Source organism: Lonchura striata, chromosome 2 (assembly GCF_050655825.1).
Source record: "Lonchura striata isolate lonStrDom1 chromosome 2, ASM5065582v1, whole genome shotgun sequence".
Lineage (NCBI taxonomy): Eukaryota > Metazoa > Chordata > Aves > Passeriformes > Estrildidae > Lonchura > Lonchura striata.
The window spans coordinates 51,960,631-51,988,151 of NC_140704.1; the positions used below are offsets into that span (position 1 = coordinate 51,960,631).

Here is a 27,521-nt window from a genome sequence, read left to right on the forward strand (position 1 = left end):
TCAATTTCCTTGCCAGCTCATGCAGAATGAGTTTTCTTCAGGCAAATGGAAGGACTGTACATCCTCACAGTCTGCAGCTGTGTACAAATGTTCACTGCAGAGGTGACTGAGCTGGTATTTGGTGCTGCCACTTCTCAGCCATTCCTCACTTAGGAAAAATGCTGTGTTTCAGATTACCTTACACCACTTCCATCAGCAGTTCTGGTTAAACCAGTTGACTTTGCTATAGAAGTAGCTACTGCTCTTCTACCTGGGGTGTGTCTTAACCTCACTATACCCATTTTATTCAGTGACCATCCCACTGGGGCCTCAGGCTGCTTTAATTTATCGTGCTCCTATCTTTACCTACTGCTGTCTTCAACAACTTTGTCCACTCTCTTCTGCTTCTTCAGCTTTCTGCCTTCTATTTTTCTTTCCCTGGTAGTGCTAGATTTTCAGATAAACATCTAGTCATCTAAAGAAGACTCTAAAGGCTCTATCCTTCATTTACTATTTAAGGCTGATAGCAGAAATCATTGCACAATGCTTTATTATTTGAGCAGAAGCTACTCTGTCTACATGTTAAAATCCTAGTTATTTTTCCTTTACATGTTATTGCTGCTTTTAAGAATTACCAGAAAGCCATTGTTTATGCAGCATTAGATTACCATCTTGTCACTGTATGTTAAATATTGTGAGTCATGCAAAGTTGAGTCATCCACTGCAGAAAAAGGTGGCATATTGGAGTCCCATCCTTTCCTCATCCCTCCCACATCAAATGAGTGAATTTTGCTGTATTTTAATCAAATAATTTAAGAGATGGTTTGTTGAATGGTTATTTGATAACAAAAAAAAGGCATTGAACATTGCACCTGAGATGTGAAGGTTACTGAGGGTAATTCCTGTACAACTTATAAAATCACAGAATATGCTGAATTGGAAAGGACATATCAAGATCATCAAGTCCAACTCCTGGCCCTGCACAGAACACCAAGAATCATGCTGTTGCCAAGTGTTGTCCAAACGCTTCTTAAACTGGAGAAAACATGTATTGCTGGGGTTATGTACAGGCTACTGAGAGAACAAGAGCTTAGCCATGTTAAAATAACTCATCCAGGAGGTAGAGGGGGAATTCTGAAGTGCTAGCTATGAAGTCTCTACTCCTTTCACTAACCCTGAAGCAAAAGTGTCTGTTTGCATAGCATCCCTCTTGGCCAGAAAGTCAGGACACACACCTCAAGGTTACTCTGTAACTGTTTGAAGTAAGTGCTGGGAACCTCTGCAGCTTGGACCAAAATCTCACTTGCACTCAAATCTTCTTGGAAGCACAAGGTAAAGAGGTTTGTAAAGAGCTCTGCTCTTCTTGGATTTACCTTCTAAGGATTTCTGAGCTGGGCTGGGCTTGCCTTGCACAGCTCAAGACTGAAGGCATTTATTGCTGGTGTCCATCCTCTTTGCCTTCTTCTGCAGGATTTCCTTGTGAAATCCAAGAGTTTAAAAAAAAAAAAAAAAACCAAAAACAATTAGCTTTGGGGTGTTTTTGATGACAAGATGCTCTGTATTCAGCAGCATGAACAGTCTGCTTGAGAGACCTGGTGTATAAAAGACTGGCAGAGGTCTTCTGGCTGAAAAACAGAGGCTTCTCGTTTTTCAGGTTACTCAAAATATTGAAAATTTTCATTAATTGGGCTGTCAGACCTTGAATTCTAGGAGTGTGCTCACCTGTTGAGTACAAATGTGCTGAAGCTGGTGGGAAACAGTAGAGTTTTATGACATTGAATCAGTAATAAAGAGAAGTTATTTTAAAAAATAACTCAGTTATTAAATAATAACTCGGTTATAAGGCTTCAGTGCCTGTAGTTGTTCCCACAGCTTGCAGAAATTCCAGAAATCATGTAGATTGTGTAAAAATAGAGAGTTCTGCTTTTAAAATGGTGGAAAATGGGCTGGTAGTGGAGGGAATGCCAACCAAGAGCAACTGCAGACACAACAGTTACTTGGCTTCTAAACCTTTGGTTACAAGGAATATATTCTCCATTTGACAGGAATGTAAATTAAACAAAAAAACTAGAAACAAAATTCCTAAGAGCAATTGAAGGATAATTTTGTAGTACAAAGATGTTTAGTTGTTTGGTGAGGTAGCTATTGCTTCTAAAATTGGAAATGCAGATTTATAGCCCATAGCTTTAGGGAGCTTTGTTTATGATGGAAAACTTCAACCTTCATCAGTCTCTTGCCAGGTATGCTGCTTTATACACCTTCCTTCATTTGTTGAGAAATAGTTCTTTTTAAAACAAAATGTGTAACCCAATATGTTGGAAGTCTGTATTATGAGCACCATGTGTACAAAATTGTCTTACTCCTGTAAGTGTTCTCCCTTTTTTTAAGTTTTTAAGTTACAAAGTCTGGAAGTCTTCATACTCTGTTCTCAGTTCTTCTATAATCTTTCTGTGTCACCTCCATTAAGATGGGTCATAATTTGGTGCCCCAATTTTCTTCGTCTCTGCAATGACTGTAAAAATGCTCTTAGCAAGGGTGTCAATAAGCAGGCGTTAATTAAATCTGTAGGATGTAATTCACAGTATTTGGATCAAGGGCACGTATGTAGGATACTTGAAAACAGATTGTAGAATTAAGTGTTGATACACAATTTGTTACTACTTCTGTTGATGTATTTAGTGATGTTTATTTTAATGTTTTCTTCAGCCAATTGCAAATGTGGACCAGGAGACCCTGACAGAGCTGGTGAAGCCAAGCATTGACTACGTGCGTCATAAAAAATTCCGATCTGGGAACTACCCATCGTCGCTGAGCAATGAGACTGACAGGCTGGTTCACTGGTGCCATGGTGCCCCCGGAGTCATCCACATGCTCATGCAGGCTTATAAGGTGAATCATTCATAGATTTCACAGATTCACAGAATATTCTGGGCTGCAGGGCAACCATAACGATCATCAAGTCCAGCCCCTAAGTGAGTGGTCCAAGCAGGGATCAAACTCACAGCCTTGGTGTAATTAGTACCAAGCTCTTAGATATATGTAAATATATACACATACATATGTATATATAGCTCTCTCTTTACAGAGATACTCATGCAGGCCTGTTTGCTTGCAAGACTTTATATAGCATCTTTCTAGATCTAGACTTTTGAACAAGAACGCCAAGCTAGACACCTAAAAATCTCAGAATACTTATATTGGTATGTTTTAAAGAGAAAATAACTGGGTAAAATTGCTTCTCAGGGCACTAGCAGTTACTAAGCTTTCTTAGAAAAGAGACATATGTTTAAACAACTTGGCATCAAAGTCCTGGGTGTGAGAACATTGACCTAAATTCTTTGAATCTTCATCCTAAAAATGTCAACAATTATGTTGGTTTTCAAAATAATAGGTTCATGTGCCTTGCCAAAGAATGTCTTCCATAAATTACTCCATTATTAAGATACAAGTCTCGAGAACTTAACATCAGAGCTAAGATCCGAGGCCCCTTCCAGGGCATAAATAAAACTGCTGAGCTACCACAAGCCTGCTGTTCGCCCATCTCCATTCTTAACTAGGTTTGCTACCTGTCTTTTTGTGTGTGTGCTTCTGATTTGCATGACATTTGAAAGTATGCCATTTAATTAAATTTATGCAAATCGATTCTTGCTTTTGACAGCCCTCCTTGACAGATTCCCTGGTTGCCATCTGGGTGGGCTGGTGAAAAGCAGGCTTGGTTTATGGAATAATTACTCATGCTGCTACCTGCAATGTGAGCTTTAAATTTCTTACAGCATTGCTGCATATAACAGCAGTTGCAGTTGCTTTTTCTTTGGACTCTGGTAGGAGATTGACTTAACACTTCTCCGCTCTCTCCTTCTTTGACAATATGATGCTTTCCCCAGCACAAAATGTTTTGCAAGAGGTGAGAGGGATAGGACCAAGTTCTGATTAGCAGTCTCCTTTTTGGCCTCTTTCTGTGTTTAAGGTGATGAAACATATGTTTTTCTATTATTCTTTATATTCTTCTTTTTGAAGCACTGGAAGCAAAAAGTTGGCATGTGTTTTGCTGGCTATGCTTTCATACCAGGCACAGGACTTGTGATAACAGACAGCAGTGTTTGTCCTGGAAATCAAGTGCTGTCACCAGGCCTTAATTCAAAATGTTACAGCTAAGCAGCTGGCAAAACCTGTTCAGAGAGGCACTTCCTGTATCAAACTTGTGAATTTAAGAATCTTGCATGTTAGTTGCTTCTATTATTAAATAGTTTGCTAGGGGATACTATCTCCAAAGGACTAAGTCTACAGTAGTGCATCAGGTTTGTCTTGTTGGGGTTTTTTGGTAGGGGTTTTTGTTGTTGGTTTGAAGTTTAGTTTGTTTGTTGATCTGTAAAGGGACTTAGGCAAAGATGAGCAACAAAATGGCTTTATAAAGGTGGAATTCTGGTATTAATCAGATAAATTACTTGCTTTTGTTTGCTTTTTTCTGGATGAATTCTCTATTTTTAAAGTGCATTTCAGATGCAATAAACTTTGCAAAAGTGTTCCTTTGCTCAAACTGACTATATACAATACAAATATACTAATACAAGTAGTCAAAAAGGCAGTGTAGAGTTCCTGCTTGTATTTGTGACAGAGAAAAGAGTCCTGTGCTATGCAAAGAGATATTCTTGTGGATTTTTGACATGGAATTGAGGGCAGACATGAGCAGTCAGGAAGAACTAATCATGAAGACCAGCAATTTAGGACCAGATTTGGTCCTAAATTTGGTCCTAATCCATTTTTCTGTGTTACATTTCTTGGAGGCAGTATCACATTTCTGTGTTTTCAAATTCTGGTTTGGGAATAGAAAATTAAGAAAAAAGGATCACATACCCTTCAAATAGATGGTAGGTTTTAGAACCAAAGGCCTTGAACTTAAGGGTTTTTTTTTGAGGGTCCTGATTTTGGAAACAAAAATCTGAAAAGTTTTTTCTTTTACCCTGCAGAGAAAGGAGAAACAGCATGCTAAGAAAAGAAAGAAGTCTATAAAGAATAGATTATTAAAATTCAAAATAAATTTTATATGGAAAAACCCTACGCAAACAGCAAAACACCTTCTGTTTTCATTAATCCTTCACTTGATGTGTGTTTATTTTCTGCTTTTATTCCACAGACTTTTAAAGAGGATAAATACCTGAAAGATGCTATGGATTGCAGTGATGTCATCTGGCAGAGAGGTTTATTGAGAAAAGGGTACGGGATCTGCCATGGTACTGCTGGCAATGGCTACTCCTTCTTGTCTCTCTACAACCTAACTCAGGACAGAAAGTACCTCTACCGAGCTTGCAAGGTGAGCTCTGCAGCAGGGCAGCAAAATCACTGCTCCCTTTCACATCCCAGTGCCTGTACAGGGGTGGACTGGGTGGGGGTGGGCTGATGTGCACTGGGGCTGGCTGGGACACTGGGTGGGATAACAGGGTCCATCACTTGCTCCACTTCATTCACTTTGACTGGACAACTTCAACTGTGTATGTGGGGCAAGTACTGGCATAATAAGCAGACTGAAACACATAAATTATCTGTAAGAGGGGAGGGACTAAATGTATTCAGAAGAAAATAAGAGCCTGAAAATTAGCCTGCCTGAACAATAACAGACTGATGTTATGTGCTGCTAATTATTCCACTGAGAGTTCCACTCTCTTCCTCAGGTCCTCCAGCAATACTGTTTGTATTTGTATTTTGTAATTATTTGTTTTCAGACTAGTGCCTGTTTGGGGCTTTTAGAGCTCTGAATTGCAGTTATTAAATTGCTCACTTAGAGTTTTTTTATTAATACAAATTGCAGAGAAAGACACGCTCAGAATTTTTCCACTGCAATTGTCCAAGTTCTTCTATCAGCTCTTGACTATGCTAGCAGTTACTGAAGGAGAAGGCTTTCTCTCCCTGTTTCCTTACCTTGTAAGACCTTGGTTTGGTTTGTTGGATTTATTTTCCACTTTAATTCCTTGATATGAGGTTTCATGTTATGTACACAGCTTTTTAGCTGAAGCCTTTTACACCGTATTGCAAATGAAATTTGGTGAGTTGCTTCCTAGGTGCTTTTTAGTGAATATTGGCCATATGTAAAGTTATTGTATTCATCTCTCCTGTCAGCCTGTCCTCTCTCAGCAGAGCTTTAAAAACCTGCTTCTTGTCTCACATTTACCAAAGCATCATGCTGTGAGCACACCTGTAGACGTACCTGCATCCTAGAGATTGAAATAAAATGCTAGTACTCCAACAGCAAATGTGTGACTTTGTTACATGTGGAGTCACCCACTGCTGATGTGTGAGCCACAGCACCCTGCAGGCGTTGCTGGCAGCGTGACTGTCAACTCTCCCTATCATCCTCCATGCTAGCACACCTTCTGCAGCTCTGTGCAGCATTGTCAGCTCCTGGTGGTGCTGCATTTCTGGCCCAAGAGAGACTTGGTGTTTGTCCCCACCCAGCTAGAGAGAAGCAAACGTATCTCTCTCAAAGCCAGAAAGAGACTCTGATACTTACCTGAAATCCCTTTAAGTTGTGATGCAGTATGTGCAGATGTGATGCCAAAGACTGTTTGCTGGAGCTGGGTGTCATATTCAGGCAGTGGATTTGCAGCCACTCTGCTGCTTAGCATGCTGAGTGGCAGGGTAGGGGGGAAACAGGCAGAGTAAGAGGGAAACAGGCAGAGGAATTTGCTTGTCTAGTACTCTTGAAATCTTTTTTTTTTTTCTGAGCCAGAGTGTGCAGGGAAGCAAACATGCAGTTATGTTGGTATCTAGAGGCATGTAATTGTGAGGATGAGATGGCTGCCTTCCCAAGGGTGTTTCTTCACACTGAAAACATCAGGCCTAGGGCAAGGAGTCTTGCCTGGAATCCCTGGTTGCCTCACAAAAGCCACAAAACTGTTTCCAAAATGAGCCACAAGAACTTGAATAGAGGAGACCCCTGTTTTGTGCTCATACTTTCATCCTCACGGCTTTCCTCTCAGATGATCAGGAGCTGAGGCACTCCTAGCTGGCCTGTCTGTAAGAGGAGAGAGGGGCTGTGGCATCATGGGCTCTAGGCAACAGAGCATTGAGCCCTGTGCTGTTCAGCCTTGTGATTGCCACTGCTGGTGGTAAGCATGCCAGTCTGTGTGACAAATAATGTCAGATGTCTCCCTAAGATATTGTTTCTTCCCCTGTTCCCTCCCCCAAGTTAAACAAAGATCCTGTGGCCTACTGGATCGCGGTTGTGCTGAAGTTAAGAACTTGCAAATGATGGTTGTGTTTCAGTAGCCTAGAGTGCATTTTTAAAATTTCTGTTGTAGTTCCCAGGCTGGAAGTAATAATCAGGGCTAGTGTGCAATCAGATGTGGATGTTGCAAGAATTGATTGTAGCATAGAAACATGCCATAAACATGTTTGGTCCTCACATTTAAGACAGGATTACATGGGAAAATTAAACCATAGTTTGGAGATTTATACCCAGAGGGTGCCCAAAAATGTGTAATCAATTCTTAATAACAGTGTGAATCACAGTGTTTGTGTTTGTGGTTTTTTCCCTTGTGTTTCCTGAAAGACACTCAGACACATGCGCATGCCTTTATCAAGAGAAGATCATCATCCCCCACTAAATATTTAAACAGAACGGAATGGGGAGGGAGAGAGGAGATACCATCCATTTCCTTGTAATGAACAGACCTATAGCTCTGGAATCATACTTACCCTCCATAGAGCCCCAGCTCTAGGGCAGGGGCACCCTCTAGTTAGGCTGATGTGTTGGCTAGCAGGTAGGCCCAATTGCGGGGGAATCAGGGAGAGATCTCTCACTTGTTTCCTTTGCAGGAGTCTATGCATGTATTTCGAACAAGCAGTGGTTTGCATCCAAGCACAGAAATGCCAGGGAAACTTGTGCCCCCCTAATGCTCTGGAGAGCCATAAAGGAGAAGTAGCTGGTTCTTACTGAATTGATCCAGGTGTAGTTCATAAGTCATGTGTGTCTAATATAGCTGCCTCAGCAGTGCTAATGGATGTGAGAAAGACACTATTAACTCTTTTTAATGGTGATCCACTTCCTGCAACAAAACATTGATGACCGTAATTGTCTAACTGTATTTATAATGATTTTTCATAAGGCTTGGGGAGAGCAAATAAATGAAACTAATTAATGACAGCTGAAGATTTAATACTCTAAACTGTTGCACAGAAATGAAAGAAAAACAAAATGCAATTAACAGCTATAAATCCTGAGTTTGTGGATAAATTAAGCACCAATAGAGAAGAGAGACTGATACAATATTATAAATATTGACTGAGTATATCTGTTCTTACAGCATTTTTCCTTGGCATGTAGCAGGTTTGATTTACAAAAAGCAGATGTCTAGCCCACCATTACATTGTTATGAAACTGAAACTCACTCTATGCAAATATATATTTTAAAACCTGATTGCAGCCTTGTCATGGTTGAAGGAGGACAAATTGATCTCAGTGATTTATGTGTTGTGTGTCTGCTTACACTGCTTCACATTTTGTACCTATTAATGATATTTAGATACTCAAGCTTGCATTTAACAGTTGTGAATAAAAAAATATTTTTAATGTGTTCCCCAGTTTGCTGAATGGTGTTTGGAGTATGGTGCACATGGATGTCGTATTCCTGACCGACCTTATTCCCTCTTTGAAGGTAAAGTGATGGTGTTGCATATGGTCTTGTACTACGGGAAAGAAGGGCATCCTTTCAATTTTGGCACATACATAGGAGTTGGGAAGTCTTCAATTGGTTCCTCCACTATTAAACACCCCTACACCATTGTCTCTGCCTATAAGAAGGCAGGGGGTAGAAAAGGACAAAGAAAAATTATTCACTATCACAACTCTCACTCCTGCTTTCATTTCAGCAGTTTGAATGTAAAACCAGTGGCAGTGTTCCTCCAGAATAAAATTCTGCTGTGCTGATGCAACTTTGTTTAAAGCAAACAGAAATTCAGGCGACAGTTTTGTCATAGTTGGTTTTTCAGAGGGACTGGGCAGAGGAGCAGCTGTGGGTAGGGGGTCTCCAGCTAGCTGCTGGCTGTCAGAACTAGGCCTTCTCTGTTGCCATACTCAACCAAGGAAAAGGTAGTTTTAATATGAACCCAAATCACTTGAACAGGAAAGCAGTGCAGAGTTCTTAGGGGCTTATCTGTAAGTTCCAAGATATTACCAGATACTTTCCTAGAGCTTTGTAATTTTTTTTTTATGTAGCTTATTTTCTATTCCTTGTATCATCCTCACGTTACAGAATCAGTAGCAAGGAATTACAGATCCAAGTGGGATTTAAGATAGGGCCGCGGCTGCTCCATGAACGAGCCTCGTGTGCCACCTGTCGCAGATATTTGAAATTACAGCAGCCGGGCAGGAATATTTGCAAATTAACAATCCAGGGTGTGAATGAACACAAGAGAGCAGGAGCCCTTCTAAATACAGTTACTGTCTTAATGCTTAAAGAAGAAATATTATATATAAATAAATTATAAAATATAAATATTGCTATTCCTGAGAGCACCCCTTCATGCTCTTGTAGGGAGGGAAAAGAGCATGCATATAATCTCTTGTAGAAAATCTTTGAAATTTGTTGAGAAGGTGAAACAGTATGAATAGCAGGATGATTTGTGCTTTGAATGAGGACATACAGCTTTTATTTTGGTTTTTAATTGTCTGGATTTTTTTAAGAAAAATACAGAAGTCTCATTTGAGATGAAAAAAAAACCTCTTAAAGTGGGGCTTTGTTTCTTTCTGTAGCCAAAATTGTGTTTGCAATTGTCCAATTTTGCCTGTATATGTGTGCTTTGAACAGAAGTGGCATGTGCATCTATGGAATTGTCCTAAGTTTTTTGTTTCCATCAGATACTGTAATTCAGAAAAGTTCCTTTATATATATATATATATGCATAGCTGTTTATAAAGCAGGATTTTAGCTTGATCATAAAACTGAACTTGTATTTGTATGATTTCCTTGTAGTGTCTCTCTTGTCTGTTGCCCTATGAGTTCTGTTGGGTGATGCACTTTGGGGTCTGGACCTCTTCATGGATAGTGAGGAAATGAATCTGTATGTCACAAATGCAATAAAGTTTTGGCTTTTTCTTTTAACCAGTGAAATGACAAGCAAGAGCAGCTCAAACTATGAAGGACAGTCCAAGCTTGCATTAATTTATTCTTAATTTTAAATAGCATTGAGTTTGTTCAGCTCAAGGGATGTTAGCAGAGACATCTTGGTTCTTGTCTTTAATCTTTTCAAAGAAAATTTGGTTTCCTGTGCAAAGTACAGATGAACCTGCCTTTCCATAGGGTCTAAATTCACCTCTTGAAAAAAATCCTAATGTGGGAGGTGTTCAAAGGGGTGCTGTTGCCTTTGCTGTCAGTTGTGCTATTTTAATGTGCACAATGATCTCCTTCTCCTTATGTTTTAGGCATGGCTGGAGCCATCCACTTCCTCTCGGACATTTCAGTACCGGAGACCTCCCAGTTTCCAGCGTTTGAACTTAGACCTCAAAGGAAGGAAAACAAAGTGGAACAGGACAGCTAAAACCATCATTTTGAAAGGAAACTGATACCAAAAGAGATGGACTGTTTAGTGCCTCTGATGGTGAACAAACTTGATGCTGAACTGACAGATGGATAAAGCCCTTTTCTCACCCCTTCTGCCCCAAAGGACCATGAAGTCATTAGAGCATGAACAGGAGAAGCCACACTTAAGTTCTGTTAAAGTGACGCCTTCAGATGTAGGACCAGAGAAGTCAAGTTTTGAACTTTCTCTTTTCTGTTGTATTTGTCTTCTTCAGGTCTTTGCCATGCTCTGCACGTTTATTGGTGTTGTGTGTTGATCAGAGTCTTTTATTGTTAGCCAAAAGCTGGTCTCTGTGTGAATCTCCGTCCTGTACCTTTGTGCATGACTCACAAGAGCAGTGTTGCTTTCTGCAGCGTGGTTACCCACAGAGAGAGTTCGCTGCAGGACAGTGGGTGCCCAGCTTCACTGGTGTGCTGGCAGCTCAAAAAAGATGAAAAACGTTTCTATGTTCATTTTTTTCTGCCTTTTTCTCCACAGTCCTTACAAACTAAGCTGGTGGAGATCAGCCTGTTTTGATGAAGAGGCATGAGGCCATTTCTGTTTTCAGAAAGTTAGCAGGTTGGAAGAGATCTACCTTATCTTTTCCCACTGTTGTGGGAGGCTTCTTTAAAAGTCTGAAAGAGAGGTTCCCTTTGATACCTGCAGCTGGTTAGTGTGTTAGGTGCTTATAGCAGGGTGGAGATGCTTCTCCCCACTGCTGCAAAGCACCATCCCATGCAGTGAACTTAAACTGCAGGTGGAGTCACTCGGACTAACCTCCCTCTGCTACCAGCAGCAGAGCCTGGACAACATAACTGCTTCTCCTTTCCTAGGCCTCAATTTGGAATAAACCTCTCCTGCAGCATCTTGTATACAGATGGGCAAGGGAGGGTGCCAGGGCAAGCCTCTCATGCAGGTAGCTCAGGATGGTTATTACTTTGGAAACAAAGTGGTGATTTGTTCCAACCCTCCCCTTCCATGTAGTAGTACAGGAGTGATAAATACCAGCTGCTTTTGGAAGCTGCAGAGGATTATTGAGCAATACAGAGCCATTGCTAGTGGCTGTAATTGAAGTATATTTCATCTTCAAATCCACACAGAAAAAGCTCTTTTCCCATAGTCTTAACTGTTGTTAGTGCTTTACTTCCCCCTGTTGTGTGGTGGGGTTGTGAAATACTAGACCTGCCTTCAGGTGCTTCTGAGTATCAGGCCATTGGTTTGGGAGAAGTGGGACATACTTCAAGTATTCTTAGAGCAGGCTTATGTGTCCAGGTAGTACCTGAAGTGTAGCACACTCCCAGTCACTCAGGCTCTGTGGTCATCCTCCCCAAGGTGTCTTGTGCTCTCAGTCCAGGTGCTTTTTTTAATTGGTATCTTCTGTCGGGTGCGAGTGTGACAGATGGCGCAGTTTGACCTTTTGGGCACGCATTGGGCTATCTGTGACCTGTGGGCCATCTGCTGAGTGCCAGTGTCTGTGGTTGGGCTTGGAGATGTATTGTTGCTCCTGCAGAAATCGGTTTTGATATGTCACCTTGCAGGTGACTTCTGTGAGCATGTTCCATTATCTGTTGCCAAATCTTTTGCGACGTTAATAATTTCCCCATTCAGTTCTGCTGTACAGCAGCAACAGTGTAAGTGCACAAACAGCTTAATGTCACAGTGTAGCAGCTTCTCTGCTGGGGTAGGATTAAAACATGGGAGCAGCAAAAGAGACTTTTCCGCTCCTCTGGCAAAGGCAGAAGGTGAGATGGGAGCAACAAAGCCAGCTGCATCTCTAGAGCTAGAGATTGGGGAAAATGCTGAAAGCAGTGGGAGCAGGCAATGCTGCATGGCAAGCAGCTGGGCTGAAGCAAACAGGAGCAGAGCAAAAAAGTGAGGGACAGAGGGAGTTATTAATGTGAGGGATCCGTGAGGAACAGGAAGAGCTGATCATAGACACAGTGCTCAGTGTACCAGCAGAGACATCTTGATGAGAGATTCCTCCATGCCAAGAATGCCAAGAGCTAACTCTGTTTCTTTCTTCAGCCTGTGGATCCCTGATCCTGCCCACAGAAAAGCCAGAAAGGAAACTTGCCCAGGAAGTCTCAGAGAAATACTAACAGAGGTAGATGCCAGCTGTGATCCTGTTTCATATCACCCCCCATATCTTTGTTTCTTCCCCTCTACTGTGGGTGCAGAGCATGTTGGGTGTGCTGACAGGGACAGGGCTCACCACATTTACAGGAACTGCCTGCAAACACTGGCCAACCTTGCAAATCCCAAGCCTCTGTTGTATGGACTGTTTAACTAGGTGGGGGTCAGCTGGCAGGTTTTCCATTCAGTGATTATATGCATATTCAGTAGTCTTGGCTACTGTGCTTGGAATGGCTCCTGTGGGAGGTGAGTTTGGCTGGCTGGAGCCTAAAAGGAATTAAAATCTGCTAGTTTTAAAAATACACAGATATATACACACTAAGACCAGCTGAATGCTGAGCAGATCCCCAAGATGCTGGAGTGTACCTGTCAAAATAATGAGCAAGTCAGCTACCTACTGTTCTGTACCATAGCCAGCCTTCTGCCATGGTGGGGCCTGGCAGGCCTGGCACCATCCTCTGCAGAATCCTCTCAGAACTGAGTAAGACTGGAAATGTATTGAGCTGGGAAGTGTCTTGACAGTGCATCAGCCTCATCTTCCTGGAGTGGCTTTCCCCGTGGCTCCTCCTTTCTGTTTGTCATGGCATTGTGATATCTAGGTGGCCCCTTAAGGAAAGATATGGTGTGAAGGTGAAAAAGTGCATTTCACCAAGGCATTGTCTTCAGAAGTGACATCAAACTACAAATGTAGAAAATGTCTTAATATTCCCTGGTTTGCTTTGTCCGTGTGTTATAGTCCACCTGTTGCAAAAAGCAGTAGTGTTAAAAATGGAAATGCTCTTTGGGCAGAAAAAGAGGAAAAAATGCTGATGTTTTGTTCTTTGGCTTTATTAGTAAAGATCAAGCTATGTGGTGGTAATTTGTGCGAGTCTGGTTTCTTCTTCATTGTGGTTCTCCTTCCTTCCCTCCAGCACTGTGGTGGTAGCTGTCCAGTGGATCTGACTGCTGAGCTGCTTCCCTATGTCATAGTCCTGCAGGATGAAACACATGCCAGAAAGAGGGCAGATGGCTTTTTTCGCAACCTTCCCATTTTCCTAGCACTGCAGGTGCCTTTCCTGCTGCTGCTTCCAGATGATTTTTAGTGTATGTTGCTTACTGCAAAACTCTGTTTTCCTTTGTGGCCACACAGATCCTGTTGAGTTTGCAGCTAAAGCTAGATTTGGGATGAACTGTTTTTTAAAACACATGTATGAAATCTCTCTGTCCAGCTGAGTAACAGCTGTTTCCCAACTTTGAGGAAGTTTGAAATGTTCCTCTAGTTGGGTTTTAACAGAGGGAAACATCAAGTGTGCAGCAGGCAAAGGGTAGTATTTCTGTTTCACAAAGCCCCTTGTGCCACTCATGGCCATCTTGGCCACCAAGAGAAACTGCTGCTTTTTTTGGATGGAGAGGATCAGTTCTGGTCTGTAGACAATCTGTACAAGTTCAGGTGTAGGTTTATAACAGTGTTGGGGCTTTTCTAACACAGCAGATTGCTAACATATAAATAGTACATGAGAGATGCATGGGAAGAAGAACATGTACTGCGTGTCACCTAACAGCTAGGGCAGAGTCACCACTGTGCTGCCTGAGCCCTGCCCAGCAGGGTGTTTGATGCAGCAGCCCTTCCTAGTTCACTTTTTTCCCTTATGTTTTCATTGGTTTCATGTTGATTCACAGTCTGGGCCAGTGTGATTTATGCACAGGGACCTGAATTTTAACCACTGCTTGCTTCTCCTTGACATCTACAAGTGGATTGTAGTAAATCCAGCTTGTAGCTATTAAGTTAGTTAGGGTTAGGCAGCAGGAGAGAAGCAGAGCGGGACAGGTAAAGCGACAACCATCCTTGTGACTTCTTTCACTGCATAAAGCTAAAATAACAGATTGGTGCAGGAAGGCAGGGCTGCTTAATTTGTCACTGTTCCCTCTGCCTTCTCTGCTGCCACATTCACCTTGCAGCACATGGCAGCTTGGAACAGTGGCTGCCAGTTGCACCTCTCATCTTTAATTGCCTTATTATCTAGAAGTTGCTTTGCAAAAGCTGTATCATGCTGGATCTCGCCCTGTGTGGTGTCTCTGTAGTCATTTCCCTGCCAAATAGTACAAACTCTTAAGGCAGCTCAGCTCCTGGTGACAGGGCATCAGAGGGGAAGATTCCCACAGCCACAGGCCCTACAAAGGCATCCTGTTCCACCTACTCAATTAGCAATGTTAGATCAGAAAAAGAAGATAGGCTTCACTATCTGAAAAAGTGTTATGGCTTCTTGGCTGACCTGTGTGCCAAAAAGTGACATTTTGGATATATGTATATGAAGCCAACCTTTCTGAGATTTTGGAGTTGGGTTTTTTACATCAGGGAATAAAGAAAACCTCCTTTGCTTTTTCACATGGTCTGAATACCTTTCTGGAAAATATGGTTCCAGCTGTGTGTTGTTACAGCAGTGTAAGCTGTCACAGAGGTTCCAAAGGAAAAAAAACCAAAAAACAAAAACCACCCACAAATCATAAAATGCTGTCACTACATTATCACTTTTTAAAGTGATGAAACACAGGCCTCACCAGACTACAGGCAAGGTGAACCAAGAGTGCCTGGTGGTGCCTCTTCCCATAAAGCAGTGTAGTAGGAGATTTCAGCAGAAGGGCACTGACCCCATTTTCATTCTTCCTGCTGCCAGGTCATAGAGGAAAAGGTGTCCTTCCCTGCCTGGTCCCTGCCTCCTCAGAGGTACATCAGGCACATTTTGAGGATGCAGAATTGAGGAAAGGACTCAAGGGGTTACATTGTTCATGTTCCTGGCTCCCCACCCGGGTTCAGTGGCTGCACTAAAGCAGCTCCCTTCTGACCAAGCCTTGTCAAGGGGTTTAACCCCTCTGGATCAAACCTCACTGCAAGAACCAGGAGACAGACAGACACAAGACACAAAAGGCACCTTCCTGAGGTAGAAGGGAAGATCTCAAAGGCCGGCTGGGAGTCAGGTGCACACTGGTCCAGTGTCTCTGGGAGGGGGCAGGGGAGTGCCCCATAGATCCCCAGGGTTCCCAACCATGACAACCAACCTTATTTTGCAGTCACAACACCACCCTGCCTCAGGGAGGCACCAAAATCTCTCTTGTGTTTGAGAGAGGACGCAGTATCTGCACCAGAGAATCCTAGCAGATAAAGCACCAAACCCCCATAAGGAAGCTTACATTAGCAAAGCTGCAGCAGCTGGCAGCTCCTGGGGCATGGCTACTGCCAAGTAAAATCCTGCTGGAATTGGCTGACTAGGGGAAAGGCATGTAAACAATTTGCTGTTAACACATATGGATGCCCATGCAGGTGTTGTGTTTTCAAGAAAAGACCAAGTAAGTTTGCTATCAGAGAATTCCCTGTGTTGTATGAGGTAGCGTTACCCATCAACACTAGGAAATAAATGAGCCAGACTTCAGAAAAACTTCACCTGAAGTTGAATTTCACTCTACAAAGGCTTCTATTTGATGTCTTCAGGATGTCAGCTGTCATAGATACATTTTATAATATAAAAGGACTTAACTTAGTTATCTATTAAAATGAGGCCTGTTACCATTTCCCAGAACATCAGCTGTCATAGATACATTTTATAATATAAAAGGACTTAAACTATCTATTAAAATGAGGTCTGTTATCATTTCTATTGACAGAAAAAGGTTGGAATTGCTTTTAAAAAAATATTTTCTGTAAACACAACCATACTCGGTGACATACACAGCTTTCACACTTCAAGTGCAAGCTAATTTAGAAAATATATACAGTTGTGATGCGCAGATGGACCACGTATTCATCTATAAAATGTACTTTTTGTTATCGGAAGTGTCCTGAACATAAGACTGCACACACGAATGTACTTTGCTTTGTTCCTTATGATGATACACAGTAAGGGAAAGCCTTGGTTACAATTTCACCCAAGTCATGTATGCAGGAATGAACTCTGCTCCAGATGGCTACTGATTCCACCAGCAGAAACAGTGGCCCTTACAAGTTTTTCTGTTAGATACTCATATTCACAGAAAAAGGGATGTTTTGCAAATCCAGCTTGACACCTAGAAACAAGTTCTAAGAAGCCACTAGCACAGAAAAATAGCACAATAAAGCTTTGGCTCCCTGTACAACACAGGTCTTCAGATGACTCCAAACTAGCACAGTGAAACCTCTGTGCCCTGGCTGGCATCACACAGGAGCATTCTCCTGGTACGCAAAAGACCACATGGGACTCCTAACCATCAGCTATGTTTTTTTTTTGCAGGTCCTTCAGCAGCAGGAGGCAATGGCAACTTCTTTTTGTCACTGTTCAGTGACATGACTAAATACGCACAAAAGAAGGTCCCATTACTACAAAGTCAGGTTTCAGAGCAACTTCAAATTTTTGCTAGTCATGGATGGGTGTGAAAACCCTCACAGGCAAAAGGGCTCTGTGTTTGTTCAAAGATGTTCATTTGTGGTCACTCAGAGGATTGGCCGCTCACAAAGCACATGAAGAGCTAAGAGATATTGAAAGCCAAACCATCTGTGCACCAGGTCAAAGAATGCTGTTTAGAACCTGTCCCAAAAAGTTATTCTTTTTCTGACCTAGAGACAAGAGCAGATTTACAGATCTATCACCTAAGATGACAGCTTTGCTTGGCACTCTTTGTGGCAGCAGTAGGACTATAATAGAAGATACTATTTCTCAGGGACTAAATTCCCATCAATGCCAAAGGGAGTAAACTTGTACCTATGCTCCCATCCCTGCTTACTGTAAATGTTTTCCAATTTAGGGAAGAAAACTTAGGTATTTCAGTGTTTCTAACTGTTCCGTCAAGAGGCACAAGTAGCTCTGAGTTTGTAACACCTTCCTCTCATGCCAACATCGAGGTCATCATCTGTTTCATACAACCTCAGCGCTGGTAAAACAAGGGAAGCCAAGATGCCGGATCACACAGGCGAAGTTCACATGATGGGCAAGAAACACTGAAGTCCCAGTCCTTAATTCTGGATGCATCATTTAAAGTAGCAACTCCCTCTTTTCTAGAGCACTTCTCAGAGCCCCTGCCATGACTCAACCAATACTGGTAATTCTAGTAACAGTGACTTTTATCAGAGCATCTTTCTGTTATGTATCAGAAATAAACTGTAAAAGAAAATAGTAAAAGCAAAAGATGGTAGTCACAATTTCTGGTGAAATCATTGCCCTGCCGATTCTACCTTTATCTTTGTGTGTCGTTTCCCTTAGCAGAGGGCATTTCTGCTGTGGGGTCTTAGGAGGCTGCACATCACTCTGGGGTCACAAGAACTACTATCAGTAACCTGCCACAACGCAATTAAAACCTTGATTAAAACAAACAATAAATAAAGAGAAAGACATACAGGTTTTAAATATAGGTTTCCATTAAAAGCATTACAAAGACAACTTCTCTCATTTTGAAGAAAAAGAAAAAATCCACTTCTACTAAAAAAAAAAAAAAGAAAAAAGAAAAAAAAAATTTAAAAATCACCCTTTTGCAAGTAACTTTAATGAGGAAAGGTGCAGGGAAGGGAAAGAGAGAGGACTTGGAGAACTAGCAAGTGTTCAAAAGGGCAGGTGCCCTCCATCTTGGTCATTTTGCCATTGCACCTTCTTCTCACACAGTCAGGTCAGAGAGCCAGAGTCCTCATGTGGAGGATTTCACCACCTGCTCATATGGGGGAGGTGGTGTGTTGCAATAGGAAGGTGGGGGTGGGTAAACCGGGTTTCCTTGTGGGGAATTGGGCTGGACGTGGAAAGCCATAGCCATGGGATTCATCACAGGTCCACCTGGATCTGTGTAATACGGCACTCCAGGCTGTTGTGACCCTGAAAGAAAGAAAAGGAGAGAAAACGTATCAGCAACAGCAGAGGCATCAGGTTGTGCTCTCCCAGGGCCTGTGCTCTGCATATTCAGACAAAATTATTCAAAGTGTTCATCAGAGCAAAGACAAAGAGTCTTTCTCCCTTCCAGAAAAAACCCAGGCTGGCAGGACTGCATTCACATCTTCAGATACTACCAGAAAGTTTCAGTTTTGCATCCAAAGGAAATCACTTAGTGAAGCAAAGGGCACCACTGCCCCAAGCAACTACCATTTGAAAGGGAAAAGAGTGAGCCCCGTGCAGTTGCTCTGGCAGAAAAGCTTTTCTGTCAGTAGAGAGTAAGGGTGTGGGATCCCAGATGGACAAAGGAGTCTCTACTGTGGCCCTGACTCAGGTGTCAAGTCTTACAAAATGACTTCAGAGATTATTTTGTGGTGTCCTGGATTTGCTGATAAGCCAGAGTGAAGCTCAGATGGATCATTTTGCTCCTAGGCACGATACAGTTTAGAGGTGAACCTGTATGAAGCAAAGAGCCAAGCTGTAGTCAGTTACTGCTGGCTAACACAACGGGACGAGATTGCTTTCCATAGATTCAGTTCAGGAAATGACATCGGAGCCTGCAGGGACACAGAAGGGAAATACATGGCCAAACACAAAATTCCTTGGCTATGACACATAAGGTGTAACAGAGATTGCTGCCATAAGAACAAAGCTGGTGTGTAACCCTCCTGAGATATCACAGTGGGTGGTGGAAGATGACTAAATGCAACTGAAGTCACAGACTATCTGAAGATTTAAGTTAGTTTTTTTTTTTTCTTTCTCTCCGTCAGTTTAAATAAAGATGGACTGGGAAAAAAGTCATGGCTGAGCAACAGCTTTTCTTCTCTTGGTGCCAGTAAGTGTTTCCTATAAGGACAGCTTCTAAGAGATCTTCCCCTTCCATTCTCCCAGTCAGGCTCCCAGAATAGCACTTCCAGCAGATACTGCTGGAATGGGAGAAGATGCTGCTGCTGTCTCTGCAGGGAAGAAGGAAACAGGCATTGAGCCACATTTTGAGGGCTCCACCTCAACAGTGAATTGGCTACTGGTACCAAACCCAGAAAAGTAATTACTGGAAAATGGGAACTTGCTTTACTACTAACTTTCATTGCTTTTGCAGCTAAATATTTCTAGAACGGTAGAAAAAGTAGAAATAAAAAATAAAATAAATCGTGGAGTTAGCTCAGAGCCCAGACCTTTTAAATAACAGTAGTAACAATCTGGAAGCAGGTGCCATAATCAGGTCATCAAAGAGCTTGAGCTTATTTTATATTTGCCCACAATTTATGTTCCTTGAAGCACCATGAAAGAGTAAAACTGTGCTCTAAATTTAAATCTGGTGTTTATCAAGCCAGCCAAAGACACTCCCTGTTCACATAAACACCAGGCTATTTTTCAGGCTTAAAAATATTAGTCTAGTTTGATTGGCTCTCCCGCAGCAGCAAAATATTCTGTGTTCAGTTAAGGAGAAAAACAGATGTGGAACGGGAGCCCTAAAAAACCCTTAGAATTTAAACAAAGAAGTGTCAGTTTGTGTCTGCAATACCTTTTTAACCACTTAGGCCTAGGAGAGTTCCCAGCCAGAACTAGCTACCAGAGAGGAAGAAATTACAAACTTAGAAAGCAATTTTGTCAGAGAAGCCCTCGCTAGGAAGGTCCTCCTTATGCTCACAGTTATTACTTACCAGAGAGACAGCAATCAGACTAACAAGGGGAAAAAGACCACTTTGGCACAGAAAGACTGCAGCACAGAACACTGAAGGCAAATCAGAAATACCTGCAAGATGGCCAGATTGTGGAAGAAAATGCTAGACTTTCCTTCAGCTCTGCCAGTTGTTATCAATTGTATTTAAAACTCCTTCTCCCTGAATTTCAACACCTATAATTTTGTCTACCCTACAAAGGGAGAGCTTGCTAGTCTCCTTCCATGCATGGACACACACCTGTATAGGTATTAGGAACCAAAACAGAACTGAAGGTTCTGTCATCCCGTGTGTTTCAAAACCACTTCTGTACACTGCAGCTGAATAATGCTGTTGGAAAGGCTGAGGACATCACTCACGGCAGTGTCCAAAAGCCAGTGAAAAAAAGCTCAAACCCACCCTTTTTTAATGCTTTGGCCAAAGTAAGAAAGCAGTGAAACATGTATGAGCAGTCTCTGACCTGATGCAGAGTTCACTGGTTGTCTGGTGTAAGACACATTAAAAGTAGGTTCTTCTACTAATGGAGGAGGATACATCCGCCTTCGGATAAAGAAACCAGCTCCACAACAGAACAAAACTCCCATCATCAAAAGGAACCTAGGCAAAAAGAAGAGGGAAGTAAAAATTAATTATTAAAGAAATATGGATATTGATCTAATACCAATATCCAACTGTGACAGATAAAAACTCTCCAACAGTTTAAAGTTAGAAAGTGTGTGTTTATTGTGATGCTGGGCAGCGTGCAGAATAGCTCCCAAATACACCGCAGCTTCCAAGTGATAACAGAGCCCTTTTATTCATACAAGTACTGAATACACAAAATACAAATTCATATTCATAATTTTGGTACAACCCATTCCTCACTTCATATGCTAATCATTTCAAAAGCCACTAAGCATGAGTAGTTTGTTCCTTGAAGTGGGTTGGTGGTCCCTTTCATGGGGATGAGTACCAAAATGAGGAAGTCAATGAAGTCTTCCTTGTTCTGACCTTTCTACATTTTCAATGCAAAAATTACAAATGAACTCTTGGTAGATCTCCCATTCCTTGTCCTCAGTTGGTTTCAGAACAGAGGAGGCCTACAACTGTCTCATGTTCCTAAAAGCTATTTGTCCGTTTCTATATTCTTCATTATAAACCCAGCTAACTAAACATTGTGTTGACAAGCAATCAATTATTATTTAACTACTAACTCTTAACTTCATCAAGGCCCACTCATTTATTTTAATTAACTAAGAAATAAGTAAAACCAAGAGATTGACTAAGAGATTATCTCTAACTAAAATCTTAGCTCCTCTAAATTCTCTAAATTCTTTAAAGTTTATGTTTCAAAAACCTGCACATTCAGGCAGCATTTCAATCCAGACTGTTCACTGAGAATACATCAGCCTATAACTTCTAACAGGATTTCTTAAACACGTTGCCTCTTGAAAGCAGGTCTGTCATTTGGGATAGCACTCATGGAGCACTTATGGATGTATTATGGACATTTTCAGTGATTAGTACTATTGTCAGTGTTCTCTGGCATGTAACCCAAAAGTAAAAAACACTTGAACTTTTCAAAAGTTCAGGTTTGCATGTGACCTTGGCCGCTGGGATGCTAAACTGAAATTCCAGGTCCATACAGTTTCAAACTGCTCATCTTGGATGCAGGCCCCGGGCTAACAGGCTAGGCTGCTCAGGATGTTTGTGGAGTACAGAGAAGAACACTATTCTGCAATTGCCATTAAAAGAAGAATTTTAGATATTCTTAAATTAACTCAACATTTTAATTTCATCTCCCATGGGAAATATAGTAGCCGGCACTTGAACTCAATCCAGAAGACTGAAGCTTTCAGTACTGATGGCGACAAACTTCACTTTGTGCTTCCTACATGGGATATTACATTCTCCCTGAAAAAAGACATAATTTAGCTACCATTCTCCTCCTCTCTGCATCTTTTCCAACCTAGCTAAACTGTCCTCACTATTTCCTTGCCCTGGTGTGATGGAAACAGGAGCATGCAGCAAGGGCACATCAGATTTTGATCTTCAGACAGTGGCTTTCACCGTGTTTCCTTGATCAGTTACCAGACACTCCAGTGACTCATGCTCTTGTAAATAGGAATGGTTCTTCTGCCTGTAATTGCCATCTTGTTTCATGGCTTTTTGCTGGAAGACAATGACAACTGTGCTTTTTTAGAAAGCACAGAAGTTGGCCAGAGGCAAGCCTACACACCATGCTTATCTCCACTGGAAAATTCCCAGGTGGCTCAGAGGAAGAGTGGGGCACAGCATGGCAGCAAGAGTTAGCTCATGCAAAGGCTAAAACTCTGTTCTTGCTTCTACATTAGAAATGAGAGCAGAAGGAGGTTCTTTTTCCCTGAGCCAATATTAATACGTTCCCCTTTGGCAGTGTTCCTGCAAAGGATTTTTTTTCTGAATAGAAAAACAGAGATTTACAACATCACCCCAGGGATTGAGATAGAGAGCTCTTCACTTATATCACTAAGGACTGTACACTGAAATCCCACAGTCAGCTTTGGGAAATCTCTGTATTATAGTATACATCAGGCTTCTGTTTCTCACTGTTTATTTGTTTCAGTTTTGAAGGCTTTAAAAAAAAATCAATCTTCAAATTCCACATTAAAATGCCTGAAAACAGGTTTTCTAGGGAGTCTTTGCTTTCTCTCAACCGTAATGAGAAGGTTTTATTCAGGTGCTTTCTTAAATTCCACTCCAAAAGGAATTTACCTTTTTTTTTCATTATGCATATAACAGTGATTAGTTTAAGCTTTATCCAGATTACTGAGCTGCTGGCTTCACAAGCTCAATCCTTCTGCCTTCTTTTCCTTTGCTGTCATCTCCAGTGAAATCCTCATAGTCATAAATGTACTTCTCTTCCTTTTTAATTGAAGCCTCAATTCAGCTGGCAGGAATATATTAAATCCTGCCTAAAAGCACAATTGTGCTTATACGATCCACTTTTAAAACTGAGTGCCCCAAAAAAGAGGCAGAATGTTGCTGCTTGGGACAGGCACAAAGAATTCAGCAATCCTGGATAAAAGTGAAACTGCTGCTTGTACAAAGCAGCAGGATGCAGAAGCAGGAAAGGTCAGCTTGACAGGATTAACCTCTTTTTCAATGTTTTCTTACTACATAGGAGAATGTTTTAAGAAAAAAACAAAATCTGTGCACTTCTAGGCACACAGATACCTTCCTACACACTTGCACCTACTGTACTTTAAAATACCAGGGCTGGCAATATATCCTGATTTAAGTCCAACCAACAAGACAAGGACAAACACAAAATTACCAAATGCCCTGCACCTACCAAAAATACCATAGTCGCTGGATAGAGAGAGCTCTTACACAGCATCTTGAGCCACAGCAATCCTCATAGGAGCGACATCTGCAGAGAAATAAAGAGACAGAGGTGTTGAGTGGCTGTCTCTCAGATTAAAATGGCATCCCCAACCTTGACACCATTCACACCCCTGACCTAAGCATTATTTCATGAACAGACTACCCTTGGCTGGATAAAGCTCAATTATATGCATGGCACAGCTTTACCCTCAATTCAGGAACTTTTTCTATGTTAGTGAAAATACCTTCCTATATACTTAATCTCAAACCACTGCAAAAAGACCAAATATGGTGTTCAATTCTATATAAAAAATGACAAGTTATAAAGAAAAGCAATTCATTGTGTTTTCTTTCACAGTAAATGAATACTGCAGACCCCCAACAGATGTTTAGAGTTTTATTCACAGGAACAGACAAGAACTGGCAGAATGAAACTGCAAGATGACCCTTTCTTTGAAACCAGCAAACCAGCACCTTCCAAGCAGAGAAACCACTGAGTGCAGAGAAAATTCCAATAGTACCATTTTTGCAAATTTTATGCCCTTTTTTTGTCTTAGAAGTTGCACTGACTGCAACTGCCAGCAACTCCCATTATTAAAGCAGCTTTTCCTCTAAAAATCCCCCACACTTCAAATTACTCTTTTGTATGCATAGAACATTTTTGAACGTATTACATCACCAGTCATTGTGAGCACAAGGTACCACTTCACAAAAAGCAAGCACATACATTAAGGGCAACCTCTGAACAATTCCTATGATAACTCCTATTCCCACACCAATGAAACCTACCTACTAGGGAAAAGGACCAAGTCAACACAGAATCTGTGGTATGTTTCAGACTTGAATGAAAATAAGCATATAGGAATAAAATTACCACATCCACATACAGAAAGAAAAGAGGAGGTGACCACAACTGGATTGATCTTTTTAAGGATGTTCACATTTGTGTGCAGAATGCACATATTTATTTAAGCATCTGGTTCTGGACAGTTTGCTCAACTGCATGACTGTGCTCCCATATTTGTATGCAAACTACAACTGTGTCAACTGAATAATTGTACAGACAATTACACATTTACATGCCCAATTAACAAGACTTCACTCAGAAAATACATTGTTACATAGGCTTCAGCCTCTAACTGGGGCCAGAGGAGGATGCTCTATGGATAGATAATCAGCTGTTTTGCAAGCGAAAACAGTTACATGTTCTTCTGATGATAAATAAGTAGGATTTATTCAGGCAAGCCAGAGGATCTGACATGATCATCATGGCAAGGTTCATTAAGAGACTCAGGCACCCAGTTTGAGACTCAGGCCAAGTTGCTCATGCCAAAAGAGAAGACACCCACTTTGCTGTCATTGAACATGAAAGTGATCCATCTGCAATATTTCTTCTTTAAAGCTTCCCAGGACCCTGACAACTGCTCATACTCAAAGCTACCAAACCTCACATAACTACTGACAAGACTTGGCAAGTCAGCATTAACTTCAGTCCTCTTGGGACCAAGAAATTAAGTATTCCTCCATGTTTCCACAGTGGTTCAACCCAACAGGAGCTTTCAAAACATATGCTGAAGTCAAGGACAGATTCAGATTCCTTACAAAATGAGATGAAAGCTGCTGCCTTCTGTTACACCAGTGCTCACAGTACCCCTTTGCTCTTCAACATGCTTTGGTTGGAGCACTTAATCCATGGTGATGGGTACTTACCTCCTTGGCTGATGCTGCACAGCAAGGATTTTGTTGGATTAGAAAAGCAGAGGAAAAAAAAAAAAACCAGAGCCCATAAATCTAGAAACCCTTCTTGAGCCCATCAGGACAAAAATAAAAAGAAGGATTTTAGGAATGTGATCAGTCAGTCCAGACACCTACATCTGACCTTACACAGGATGGGGAGTGGAGGCATCATTTCCCAAAGCCCTAAGACCTTCACCTGTAATAAAACTTAAACAGAGAGGTCACAGAGGCTGCACACACACCTCCCCCGTGCCCACCCTTGCCTTGCTTATTTTGCACCTGTTTTCTCCAGAGCCAGAAAAGATGGGAAATGGCTATTTTAAAATATACAATTATGGTCATTCAAACCACCAAAATTAAAGGAGCATCTGCAGAGGAATACAGTACCTCAATCTATTTTTTTAATCTTTAAGTTATCCAGGTTATGAGTCAGCACCATTTTTAAAGTCTCAAAGGCTTAGCTTTTATTCCTGCAAAAGAAGGATAAAGCACCAGCTGGAAGGCAGAAAGGCTACACTGCTGAATATTTATGAAGCTCCTCAGACCACTGACTGACAAACAGGCCACCAAAGAGGAATTTCAGGTGACTGAACTTTCGAGTGGTTGAAAACAATATGCAAAGGCTGGAGGAGTCTCTAATCATGGCTCCAATTCCTGGCAGTCAGGAAGCTTTCTTACTGTGAAAGACAGTAAGCTCAGTCAGGCTGACCACTGCATTTGCTGTGCATCTGCGAAAGTAAACCAGTACCACAACCCTCACAATCCTTTGAGATTTGACACTGGTAACTTTGTCACTTTTTACCCATAAAACCAAACAGGTGATTTATTCAGTGTGCCTGTGAAAATGGACACATGTAACCATATATAGGAACATGGAATCAAGGCTGGAATCGAGGATGATGCCAACCTGCTGCTTGTACTCCCCACCACTTGACAGCAGCACCAAAGAAGACTGGAAGAGTGAATATTCCATTTGCTGATACTGCCATCAGGTTACAGCAAAACTCTGCTGACCTCTTGTTCTTGATTCTATCCACTGTGGAAAAACAACACAACTCCTGATAACATTCATCCCATTTATATAACAATTACATTACTTACAAAAGCTGTATTTATTAGCTGGCAAAAGTCAACAACAAAATCAGCTTATTAATACAGTAACATGCAAGCTTAAGTAAAATCAGTCTTTGATGTACTATGTCTCACTGCCTAATGGCAAATCACAACAGAATTAAGACCCCAATTCATTTTAAAAGCCCCAAAATTAGGCATATGCACATATATTTATTGAATTGGTATGCATTTTCTTTAAATTGAACCCATACTTTGGCTTTGCTTTACAAGGAAGGACCAGTCTGCCCAATGCCAGTTGAAGCAGAATGAGCCTTACTATCAACCAGAACTGGACTGAATCCATCTCCAGAGGACTTTTCTAAAGTCCATTTCCCTCTTTCACAGATCAGTGATGATCCCAATAACTGCATTTCCCAAGGGCAACATTCATTTTATTGATCAAAAGTTAACCTACGACACAGGATAAGACATAATTAGTTGCTTTGCTAATCTGCAATTTCATAAATAATACAGTCTCTCTTTAAAAAACTGTGTGCAATGGGATTTATGATTTAGAAGGTACATCTTTTCATTCATAATTCACTGGAATAAAAGGACTGTACGTGCATGTCCAATGTCTTGAACTGCTGGCACACCAAGGAACTGCTGTGTCACAGATCACAGACCTGTCACAGGGACAAGGTTTTTCTCTGGGTTCACACTTAAATTGTGGCACTGAACTTCCTTCCTCTATGGACAAGCAAAGCATAGTTTCATATAAAGGTATATGGAATGACCCAAATCTTACAAACCAACTCTTTACTTGCATGTGTTCCATGGATAATAGCTGCTCAATTATATGGCCCAGTAGCTCTTCTCCAATTAGACCTGCATCTACACAGTTGAACAATTCCCTTCATAGTAGAGCTGCTGCAGCAAGAAGCTGCATTCCCTACCACCACCATATCTTTGAAACGGAAGCTGTAGTATTCTTAGGTTTTTTTTCTCTAGATGTTTTGCATTATATGGGCCAAAACCTGATGTAACATTTAAGATGTTTGATTAGTAATGTATTTTGGAAGAGTGAAACAAAACATAAATTGTTAATCCACATGTAGTGCCAGAAACCCTACTGCAGACACAGGATGAGCAGGTGAAATAAAACCACAACCTCATA

The 27,521-nt window shown here is 41.4% G+C and overlaps 2 protein-coding genes across 3 annotated transcripts in view; one reads left to right on the plus strand and one right to left on the minus strand.

Annotated features, from left to right (window-relative positions):
* The window catches only part of LANCL2 (LanC like glutathione S-transferase 2), a 32,974-nt gene extending 19,449 nt beyond the window's left edge, over window positions 1-13,525 (plus strand). For both annotated transcript variants that reach the window (XM_021531478.3, XM_085570061.1), the window contains exons 6-9: window positions 2,686-2,868; window positions 5,114-5,290; window positions 8,558-8,630; window positions 10,397-13,525. In XM_021531478.3, the coding sequence (XP_021387153.1) occupies window positions 2,686-2,868; window positions 5,114-5,290; window positions 8,558-8,630; window positions 10,397-10,512 (549 nt within the window). In that variant the 3' untranslated portion in view covers window positions 10,513-13,525. The remainder of the gene's footprint in view (window positions 1-2,685; window positions 2,869-5,113; window positions 5,291-8,557; window positions 8,631-10,396) is intronic.
* Window positions 13,526-18,134: 4,609 nt separating this feature from the next.
* VOPP1 (VOPP1 WW domain binding protein) overlaps window positions 18,135-27,521 on the minus strand; it is a 63,027-nt gene continuing 53,640 nt past the window's right edge. Inside the window, exons 3-5 of the mRNA XM_021531479.4 lie at window positions 23,523-23,600; window positions 20,670-20,806; window positions 18,135-18,473 (exon numbers count right to left, since the gene is read on the minus strand). Coding sequence (XP_021387154.1) covers window positions 18,292-18,473; window positions 20,670-20,806; window positions 23,523-23,600 — 397 coding nt within the window. The 3' untranslated portion in view covers window positions 18,135-18,291. The remainder of the gene's footprint in view (window positions 18,474-20,669; window positions 20,807-23,522; window positions 23,601-27,521) is intronic.